At 45.3% G+C, this 11,567-nt stretch overlaps 1 protein-coding gene across 4 annotated transcripts in view; it reads right to left on the bottom strand.

Moving 5' to 3' along the window:
* TMX3 (thioredoxin related transmembrane protein 3) overlaps positions 1-9,013 on the bottom strand; it is a 44,613-nt gene extending 35,600 nt beyond the window's left edge. For 3 of the 4 annotated variants that reach the window (XR_003126045.3, XM_025422058.3, XM_025422059.3), the window contains exons 1-3: positions 8,777-9,013; positions 7,736-7,790; positions 1,347-1,386 (exon numbers count right to left, since the gene is read on the bottom strand). Coding sequence is in view for 3 of the 4 variants with exons in the window: in XM_025422058.3 (XP_025277843.1) it covers positions 1,347-1,386; positions 7,736-7,790; positions 8,777-9,008 (327 nt within the window). In the remaining variant the exon portion in view is untranslated. Of the gene's footprint in view, positions 1-1,346; positions 1,387-7,735; positions 7,791-8,162; positions 8,314-8,776 lie in introns of those variants that run through there. The other variant, XM_049112035.1, reaches the window with a different exon arrangement.
* Positions 9,014-11,567: the final 2,554 nt, after the last annotated feature.

Raw genomic sequence — 11,567 nt, 5'->3', positions numbered from 1 at the left:
AGAAGCAGGCTCCATGCACCGGGAGCCCGATGTGGGATTCGATCCCGGGTCTCCAGGTTCACGCCCTGGGCCAAAGGCAGGCGCTAAACCGCTGCGCCACCCAGGGATCCCAACACTGCTTAGTTTAACTCCTAGCACATACCTCAACACTGCTATTACCTTATATTCATTTAAAATTACTGATTCCTATTTAAAACAGATATAATTTACAACAAAAACAGCTTTGCTTTAAAGTCAGTGTATGAAATCACCAAATACACATAAATCCCCCCCACATCCCAAAATAGTTCATGATGTACCTCAGTCTATTTCTATTACAAAAACCCCAACACAGTAGGTACCTTTGCTGCTTTAAGCATAACCACTGGTAAGGCATGGGGGTCAGTAAAATGACTGGTTTGGCATAGGGACAAGTCAGGTTACTTAAACTAAAACTACAGTTCCTTTTTTCTTCAGGGCCACCAGGGCACTGGGGTGGATATAGGTTCCTCTAGTTAAATGGTGTAACAAACTGATCGTTGTACTTTCATGGGTAAGATTTATCTACTTTTTTTTTAAAGATTTATTTAAGATTTATTTATTTATTCAGGGAGAGACGGGGGGAGGGGGGGGCAGAGTCATAGGCAGAGGGAGAAGCAGGCTCCACGCAGGGAGCCTGACATGGGACTTGATCCTGGGTCTCCAGGATCACTCCCCGGGTTACAGGCGGCGCTAAACCGCTGCGCCACCGGGGCTGCCCCAGATTTATCTACTTTTTAACATTATACTATAGAAATGTTCAAACATGCACAAAAGGAGAGAGCAAGAATTAAACAATGGACTCTTGCCCCATAGCTTGCCTTCAGCAACTGTCAACTCTGCTCTTCTCATTTCATCTCCTCTGCTGCCACTCTACTTTTTTACTGCAACACGTTAAAAGGAATCCCAAACAACACGAGGTTTAAATACATTCCAAACTTGAAAGTAAGGAAAGGAAGGAAGATGAAAATCTGACTTTGTTCCCTATTAAGATGAAAATAGGACTTTACTGTCAAGTGCTATTTAGTAATTTCTTGGATAATATGAAACAAGAAGAGTGAATTCTTTATCATATCACAATCTCCCTCAGACATAATCCATATTTTGACTTCTTCAGAATTTCGGCAAAAACAGGTTCCCTTGTAGGAACCTTAAGGCCCTGAGATTCATTTTAATTTAATAACCTATATAATACTATGTGACAAAAACTGAATAATATACATAAACACTAATCATACATAACTAGATCTGTGTGGAGGAGAATAGGAAATACTTAAAATGGCATGGGTAGTTAATGAGTACAAAAATTTAAAAATTTACATACTCACATCTACAAGCCAAATGTCATCTTTCCGATTATCTTTAAACCTAAAACACAAAAATGAGAAAACAAATCTTTGCATGTTTATTTCTACCTTAAAATATGTGAGGATAATCAGTAAATATCGGAGAATGAAACAAATTCTTTCAACAAATTTTTACATAGAATTTTTACTACACGACTTCTAAATCTTATCCATTAAACATCTTTAAAAAAAAGTAGAGAACTAAGAATCAGGAGTAAAGAAGAAAAAGAAGTGGGACTTGGTAGACACAGATATAGACCTCAGTTCTGGGCCCCTCTATCCCACCAACCCCCATGCATTCCAGTTAACTAGGCTAATCTGAGGCTACTACCCTTAGAAAGGTCAGCTTGTAAGACTGGCCCTTGGTTGGCATCCGGGAACTTGAATTCCAGGAGGGTTTCCACCATTACCCGATAAGATGGTTCACTGTTCCAATGCTATGCAATGTGCTTTTATGATGAACACCTGCTTTTCTTCTAGGAGTCTGAAATCTTGGTCCAGACTAGGCAGGAAGGTCCTGACATGACCACCCTCCAATAAGAATCCCTAAGCACTGAGTCTCTAATGAGCTTTGTTGGAAGAGAACATTTCACACATATGGTCACAACTCCTGATGGAGGAATTAAGTGCATCCTATGTGACTCTACCAGCAGGGGACTCTTGGAACTTGTTCCTGGTTTCCTCTAGAATTCACCCCACACTGGTTTTTCCCTTTGTTGGTTTTCCTTTGGGCCCTTTCACTATAATAAATCATAGCTGTGACTTCCACAACAGGCCAAGTCCTCTGAGTGTTTCATGGCCAATAACCAAGTCTGGGGACCCCCTGTCACAACAGCCTACATTTAAAGAATTTTCCTATACATAGTTCTGATCATCTGATAATGTTACTCTTATCTGACACCTTCTAGGTCCCCTTCCACCACCTGCAAAAAGAAGTATAAATTGCTTTATGTACTTATGTGCTGGCTCCAATTATCTTTCTACTCAAATGTAAGCATCCTATGATTTCCAATCAACCCATGGTATTTATCACAGCTGAATTCACAATGTTTATTTGACTTTCTACATTCTTTCATGTTCACACCCTATCCAGCTAAATGCATTTCTTACTCCCTAATGCCTTCCTAAATTCTTCACCACTAGAAACAATCTCTCCACATCATCTTTATCTTCTTTAGGATTCTTATCAATTTTCACATGTTGTACTCACATATTACCCAACCATAAATACGCTTGTTTCATCTCTTAGTACCTTGCAAAGTGACCTATGTTTAACCTATACTGAATGAATGACAAAAATTCTTAATGAGAATATTTAGTAAGATTCTTGAACTTACGGTTAAGACTTAGAGAATACCTGGCCAGTATCTGAGCTCTTCAGTCCAACGGGGCACTCCTATCTTATCCAGCTGTGACACAGTCTTTCCTGTGACATGGGCAGGGATAGCACCCTTAATCAACCTTCCAGGTTGGTAAAGCCAAATCTTCTAAGATTTGGAGCCTTTGCTCCTCTTAGGTTTAGTAAAAGGTTCTATTTTATATACTGGTATGGATCCATGGAGCTATCCAGGCCAAGCAGCATCGCCACCTTAAGTAAACTTCTGAGCTACAAACCTGTAGTTAATGGTTACTACGCTTGAGGGGAGGACCCATACTTTGCACCCAGTGGTAAATGCAAAAAGTTACTGTCTCCCAGTCCTTGGTGTTTAGTAGCCATTTTCATCTTTCAATGATCTGAATCTTTGGGAAGGAGCTGAAGTCTATGGAGGTAATTTATAGCCACCCCCATCCCCCATGCTGAGGCTACAGAGTCAGTGATTGTCACATTGAAGGAAGGGGAACAGACAACCAGGCCAACCAGCCAACACTAGTGCATAGGACATCCAAACTGGGGTAATCTTGTCCCCTCCCATCAGCTGATTAAGCCTGTACTTCAAGTGTTCATTAAAATGCTCAAGTACCCCTATGGATCAGGGGTGACATGGAGCACAGAGATCTGCTGTATGCCCATGACTAGGCAACTGATGCGTAGCCTGAGCATAAATTCCAGGACTGTTATCAGATGCAGTGTTTTGGGGAACCTGGAGAGGAAACAAATGTTGTCTTGCAGGGCCTAGAGACTGTGGCTGGAGTCACTGGGATGTATGGAAATGGCTGGGCCAAACCCAAAGTGTCAAACAATATCAAGATCTACTGGAATATGATTGACGACATAAGGGGCCCCATCTGCTCTATCTGCTAAGGATGCCCTAGTCCACTCACTTGCAGGAAACTGTTCTGGGGCAGTATTTTTAGCCTTGACTAGGTCTGACAAGTGGATTGGCTTTTTCATGCCATTTTCGTGTCTTCTCACCACAGTGGCAGCCCCTGTACTGCCAGCCTCATCTAGGATGACGTGTGAATTTCCATGGGCTATCCTCTGGTGGATCCAGGAGATAACTGATTGTGCACCTGCTTGCTTTGGTGAAGACAGGTTTCTTTCAGGTTGGATGGTAGCCACACCAAATTCCTACAAGTTAACCCAGAGAAGACATTAGTGCCCAGGCCCACGGGTGGTCTGGGAGGTCTGTCTGGGTCCCCAGTGGGCCAGAGTAGGCAACACCTCCTTCGATGTTATTCCTGGGTGGTGGAGGGGCACTCATGAGACTTTTTCATGGATTTGAAAGATTCCAGTTGGGCTCCTATAAGTTCCATTTCCACTTCACTAGAGACCAATAGCTGGCCCTACTTAGCAACATGAATGGGAATTTCTATCTGTGAACCCAGTACTGCACTCATCCAAGACCAAGAATTGTCTCTCAAAGGGCATGTACCTTTCAGCCAACTTGAATTGGTCCATGCTGACCTACAGTGTTGTCCTCCTGCCATAGGCTCTGATCAGTGAACTGAGAGTTTGCTGACATGTGTAATTCAAACAGCAGATGTGGGATCAGTGAGGCTCAGGAGAGGAGCAGGGTTGGTAGCCTGTTAGAGGGCCTATCCTGTTGGTTGGGGCCCCTCTCAAGAGCAGCAGGCCTTCTGGTAGCCATTAAAATCCTCACAGGGCTATATGACAGCATCAGTAGCCAAATAGGCTCACCAATCCCTGGGCCTCTTTATTTTTATTTCTTGGGTCAAAAAAAGTCAAAAGTTTAATAATGATCTCCTCTGGAATATATGATGTACCGCTTCCCAGATCAGGCTCAGAAACTAGGTCCTTGTACCTCATCTAGTGTTAATGCCCAACCACAACTGCTGCTTTTGAGTCATCATGGCATCCAGTCCTTGCTGGGCAGTGCCCTGTCTAGGTCCTCTAGGAGGTTGTCATCAACATAACAGAAAGCCTATACTCCCTCCAGAAGCACAACTTTTTCCAGATCATGGTCTACCCACTGACAGCAGACAGATGGGGAATTAACCTGCCTTGCAGGATATTAAAGGTATGCTGAAATTCATCCCACATGAAGGAAACTGCCCTGATCAACCCACAAGAGTGGAGTGCTGGAAAAGACATTTTCAATGTTAACTGCTACAGACCAAGCTACCTCCAGTAGCAGCCTCTTCATGATGACAGTTACCACCAGTTGGCAAGAGCAATACTTTGGTATTGAGAGACCTATAACCAGCAGCCAGTCACCTGGTACCCAAGGCCTTGTACAAAGGCCAGACGGCACTACTGAGTGGAGAAATTAAGTCTCACAGAGCACTTTGTCTCTCTTCAGCTTAGCAGCCAAGATGACTGTTTCCTTTTGACTGACCAGGCAGACAATATTATTTTGGAGCTAGTAATTGAGTAGGTTTGTAGTCTTCCCCATGTTCTACTAAAATGGTCCTAATAATGGCAACTCCCATTGGGGCTCAGGGACAAAGACGAATGGGAGTACACAGAAACAATACCACATTTAGTAGGATGGGCTTGAAAGCACTCATCCTGAGTCCAGCTGGGCAAACGTGCCTATATAGGTCATCACAGACTCAAACCTGGGAGGCATATGTATCCTCCTCATCCTGGTAGCAGGGGCAAGTAGAGATCACACTCACTTGTGCACTGATATCCAAAAGGCCCAAGAAGTATAATTCTCCCATGAACTCTGACCTTGGCACAGGATGTCCAGTCTACCACTAGGACAGAGAAACTTCAACCTAATACCTACTCAAGGCCTGAGTAAATATTTCAGTGTTCCTCCACTCATCTGGCGGGGATACTACTAGTGACAGAAGGGCTGTCATCATACAGACCCCAGTGGTACTGCCCATCAGACTCTTCATGACTTAATATCTGGCCATCAGGGGTCTAGTGAGGAGTCGATTAATATCCTCCTTTGAGACCCCATTATTGAACAAACAGACCTAGAGATTTTTTTTCAGAAAGGCTCACACCTGGTTTGCCCAAGAAAGGGTGCTCAGTTCCCACGCTTATGTCAGTCTCTGTGCTTGTCAATCTTTGCAGTCTTAGGGGTGGCTGCTTCTTCCGTGTCTGGATATTTCTCAGTTAAGACGTGGACTGTGTCACAGACTGAATGGATTAGGTGTTGAGGCTTACATGGACTTGGTAACAAGCAGGAACATTAGAGAGAAACCTAGAAATCGGAGTCTGTGTAACTGTCTCATTATCTGCAGTTTCCTAATCCCTCCATGCAGACCCAAGGGATCACCAAGATGGCTCACAGGACCACTACCACCTCTGTGAGAGCAGGCCAGCCATGGTTTTCGGTAACAGGAAACCTGTCACAGAGGGCCAAACCTGTCAAGTTCAAAGAGCACCCAGCTGAGAAAGATGTCTGTGCCTGCTCATATGCTTCCTCATACTCTCCACCGTGAGGGCATTCTAAAAGAGGAGTCTATAGTGACACAGCCCTCAAGACCTCAAGTTTAACAAGATTACCTTCATGTTAACAATGCTTTTCCCTTCAGGGGCACCTGGGTGGCTCAGATGGTTGAGCATCTGCCTTTGCCTCAGGTCTTGATCTTAGGGTCCTGAGATTGTGCCCAGTTTGGCGAGGAGTCTGCTTCTCCCTCTCCCACTACCTCTCCCCCCCCCCCCGCCCCCATTCATGCTCTTTGCTATGCATGCTCTGTCTCTCTCATGAATGAATAAAATCTTAAAAAAAACAAAATAAAAAAACTACAACGGTTCCCTTCAGAACCTACTATCACTCAGCACAGCTAATAAAGTGCTCCCTGGGATCCTCAGGATTTCTGCTCTTCTAGAACAGCACTGTGTTCATATGACCACTTGCTACTTTACCAATTTTATTGTGTACAGGTAGTTAATTAGGACAACACGCAAAACTGAAAGTAATAAGCCTTTATTCACTCACTGTGACAACATAAGCCAACAGGCCAAAAAAATAAAAAAGGTGCCAGCTCCTCAATGTTCCATTTTTCTGAGTGGAACAGTACCAGGCAAGGGTCAGGTGGATGCAGCGTAGACCAAAGAATTTACTTCACTGCAGAGGAGCATTGAACCAAAGGTTTCTGCCTTTTTATGAACCCATGGGCAGGAGAATGAAAGAGGAAGAGGGATAGTAGTGGAAAAGTACTGACTCCAAGCGAAGATGAGTGGCTCAGCCAAGCCCCCAGATAAGATCTCAGCAGAGATGCCCAGGAAGTGCCCCAGGTGACGCCCCCAATTAAGGAGGCCTCTGGAAGAGGCAACCTGGGGCTAGAGATTCAAATATGCACGTGAACTAGCCTCGGGCCCTGAGTCTCTGACTACAACTCCCTCCAGAGACTGCAACACGCTGGCTGTGCACCAAGTCTGGTGTGGGGAGAACAGCTTCCCTCCTAAGGCCTGCCAGGAAAAGCCTTGAAATTGCCTATGGTCAGGCCTGAAAGACCACACATAGGATATTTGGTCTGTCTGGAGCTGTACTCCTCACCTACTCTAAGCAATGCATCATGATTAATGCTATGGTTCTATGAAAACAAATATACGGTAGTTACTAAATTCCAGCACCGGCTCCCAAATACAACAAAAAATGATAAAACAGAATATGGAACAGTTAGTAAACTCCATAGAGCACAACCCCATACATATGTATGTAATAGAACTCGGGACAACTTCTGAAAACGTTAGTGCCATATAAACATCGCTCATTACTGTTAACTGTTAAAAGACCAGATCCAGGGATCCCTGGGTGGCGCAGGGGTTTGGCGCCTGCCTTTGGCCCAGGGCGCGATCCTGGAGACCCTGGATCGAATCCCACATCGGGCTTCCGGTGCATGGAGCCTGCTTCTCCCTCTGCCTGTGTCTCTGCCTCTCTCTCTGTGACTATCATAAATAAATAAACATTTAAAAAAAAAAAAAAAAGAACAGATCCATGGAAATATTTAGATAATACCAGAATTTTAAAAAGTCGAAATACTATTTAAAATACAAATATACTTACGATTCATCCAAATCTTGTACAAATCCTTTACTGAAAGCCATATCCAGTAAAAAAACTGGAAAAAGAGGATAAGAGGACAAAACGTTTACAATAAACACTGACTTATTACTTGTTTCATACTACATGCTTAGTCATCTGTAAAATGTTTTTGATTTTTTACAATCTACCATAAAACCCATCACTGATCCATCCCAAGGCACAAACAATGCATAAGCCTAAGTAGTTGATCCCTTCAGGAAATATTCGCTCTGTCAGCAACTATACCGTGACCCGCAAGGTTTATATAGGCTAATAAATCTGAGGCACAGAGGTTCTCTTTCAACATGTTTTTATTCCCTTATTTTTCCTTGTTGCCATTCCACCTTTTTTTTTTTTTTTTTTTTTTAGCAGAGAACTCGTTCTTCTCTCTTTCTCCAGTAGTAATTACCTCCTCGTCTGTATAAACTCCAGCGGCCATTCAAAATGCCGTTTTAGCTTTTTTCGACTTCACCGGCGTGTCACGCCCGAGCTACACCTGCAGCGCTCGGCGTCCTCACAGCCTGGCACGCAGGGGGCGTCACGGGGATTCTAAGCGAACACACGGCGGCGGCGGCGGCGGCGGCGGCGAGGACCGGGCGTGCGACGCCGGAAAGGCCAGCCCCGACTCTGCCGTCGCTTCTCACGCCGCGCGGTCCGGCGACCCCACCGCGGCCTGTCCTCGGCCATCTCTCTCAGCCCCCAGGTGGGTAAAAATCCTCCGGACGTGACAGGCCTCGGAGCCCGCAGCCAAAGCCAGGCGTGGCCGCAGGCTGGGGTGGCGCGGCCCCCACGCCTCTCCGTGCAGGCGGCGCGACGGAAACTTCCTGCCCCACGAAGCCAAGGACCGAACGGGAGGCAGGAGCATCTTTTCCTGGCGCGGGTCCCCGCGCGGCCGCGCTGGGGGAAGGACCACAGCGGCCGGGGGTCTCCCGGCGGACGCCACAGCCGTCGGCACCCTGGCGGGGGACCCCGGCCCGCCCCCCGGAGAGGTCCCCGCGCGCGCCCGCCCCCGCGCGGCCTTACCTGTGGCGCAGAGCCGCAGGCCGGCCCCGAGCGTCCCAGCCGCCATGCTCGCCGCAGGGAGAGCTGCAGAGGCCCCGGAGCAGAGACGCGGGCGGCCGCAGTTGGCACCGCCGGAAAGGGAAGCTGGCCGCGGGCGCGCGGAAGGGAAGCCTGGCGCGGAGGGCGGGGGCGGGGCAGGGCAGGCGGCCGCCGCTACCCTCCCAGGACCCCGCCGGCCTCCGCCTCTGGGCATGCGCGGAACTGCGGCGCCTGCGCGGAACTGCGGCGCCTGCGCAGTCGCGACGTAAATCTGTGCGCTCCCCGCTGCCCCCGGGAGCGTGGGAACCGAGCGCGCGGGCGCCTTCCTGTGGGGCCGGAGCCGGTGCGGAGTTGGGGGCGCTTCCGGGAGGCGAGATGCCCGCTAAGTTTGGAGGGGAACGGGAGAGAAACGCCGCCGCCCTGGGGGCTTGATGCTGCCAGATTTGTTTTCACTTGCTGCTCCTGTGCAGCAGCGATCAAATTCGTGGAAAGAGGTGGGTGTTAGCAGCGCGTGGAAAGATGGAAGGCCGTGGATTCGTGTGTGAGCTTCCGCGTGTCTCCAAATAAGTTTGGCATCTTCCCTGAACCTGTTTGCGAAACTAGTAGGAAGCTCCACTAATGCGATTTTGCCAACTAAAAGAGCCCCATCTTAAAGACTTCTCTCGGAACCTGAAACAATGAAGTTGATCTTAAGATACAGTTTTTTTTTTTTTGATGATTTGTTCCTGTTTTCTGGTTCTTTTTGATAAGACTGAAATACTGTGAAATATTTGCTATCTCCTCCTACACGACAAAAGTGTAAAAACGAGGTATTTTTTCATATGGCGGCTCTGCAATCACTACATCCAGTGTAAATGACATTTTTATAGGACCTAAAATTCCAGAGGATTTAGATTAAGTCAGTCATTGAACATGCGTTATTGGGAATAGAAATAAATTATGATGTCAGGCAGGTCACCTGAGGTTCAAAATTCCAACAGGCAGAGATCTCAGAAAATTCTACTCCTAATGACTGAAAGGTTACATTGTGATCTGATTGAGAGCAAGCCCGAGATTTCACCTGCTTTATGAATACAGCGCAGGATCCATTGCAGACCTTCAGCAGATTCAAACATTTTTTGGTTGTCTAGTTTACTTTGATTTTAACATACAAAAGTGTTTAAATCTCCTACAGGTTCTCAAAGTAGGAATTTTATAGATCCTGGGGCACAGAAGAGGTAGTTTGCTTAATGGCTTTGAGGGTGGAGTTGCCATTTGAAACAAAGTTTCAGACTCCGGAGCTGGTCTTATTCTAGCACCACGCTGCCTCCCAGACCTCTCTCTGCTCCAGGATTCTCTCCCTCCCTCCCCTTCCCCTTTCAGTCATCCTGTTTTCACTAATGGTACAAATGTTTGATCAGTTTCCCTGGGAGTTAGGTTGGGTTTTTCCCAGCCTAAGAAAGGTACTGCTTGTATGATTTTATGCACATAAGCTTAAAATCAGGGAAATTAATAGTGTTAGAAGGCAGAGGTACAAGGAATGTTTTCTCTTTTTTTTTTCTTTTTTATTTATGATAGTCACAGAGAGAGAGAGAGAGAGAGAGAGGCAGAGACACAGGCAGAGGGAGAAGCAGGCTCCATGCACCGGGAGCCCGACGTGGGACTCGATCCCGGGCCCCCAGGATCACGCCCTGGGCCAAAGGCAGGTGCCAAACAGCTGCGCCGCCCAGGGATTCTGAATGTTTTCTTTCTTGATCTGAACCCTGCTACCCAGATCTGTTCATTTTGTGAACATGCATTGAGCTTTATTTACCCTTACAGTTTGTGTACTTTTCTGTATATATAACTCTAGCAATGAAAGTTTAAGAGAAATAAATCTATGGCTTTTTTTTTAATGGAAAAGTGATCATTATATGGTGTTAAATAGTGCTTCTCAAATTGTACTAAGCATCATTTACTTTGATTAAAACAGTTTCTGAATACTCCTTACAGAATCTGAACCAGTGGGTCTGGATTTGCATTTCTTACAAGTTCCCAGGTGATGCTGTTGTTCTGGCCTTCAGATCTCATTTAGCCCTGAAGGAAAATAAATCCAGAAAATGCCATTCGTTTTTAGATTGTTCTGTATAAAATATATTAAGTAAAAAAAAAAATCTATAAATAAAATCAAGTTCTTTGTAGTTTTTTTCTTGATGGCGTGAAATGGTTTTATTGTTAGTGTTAAATGATACTTTTTTAAATGTCTATTTTTTTTAATTTTTATTTATTTATGATAGTCACAGAGAGAGAGAGACACAGAGACACAGGCAGAGGGAGAAGCAGGCTCCATGCACCGGGAGTCCGACGTGGGATTCGATCCCGGGTCTCCAGGATCACGCCCTGGGCCAAAGGCAGGCGCCAAACTGCTGCGCCACCCAGGGATCCCTTTAAATGTCTATTTTAATTTAAAATTTGGTAAACATAATTAGACATAACCCACATTAAAGAAAGGTCTTTGGAGATCTTCATGTATTTTTAAGAATGGACAGAGGTTTTGGGAACAAAAGTTTGAAAACAAACCATTAAATAAGCAGCGAATGCATACTATAACATACATTAAGGGAAATTACAAACCTATCATATTATTTTCAATAGATTGAAAAAATGTATTATCAGTGTGTTTTCTGACAACACAGTAAGATTATAAATCTATATAAGATAAAACCTCCTAAATCTGGAAATTTAAAAACACTTTTAAATAATGTCTTTGTAAAAAAAAAAAAAAAGAATTAAAATATACTTAGAAGTAAAAAAC

Source organism: Canis lupus, chromosome 1, assembly GCF_003254725.2.
Source record: "Canis lupus dingo isolate Sandy chromosome 1, ASM325472v2, whole genome shotgun sequence".
Lineage (NCBI taxonomy): Eukaryota > Metazoa > Chordata > Mammalia > Carnivora > Canidae > Canis > Canis lupus.
The sequence above is the reverse complement of the archived record's forward strand: the minus strand, read 5'-3'. Positions and strand labels throughout refer to the sequence as shown.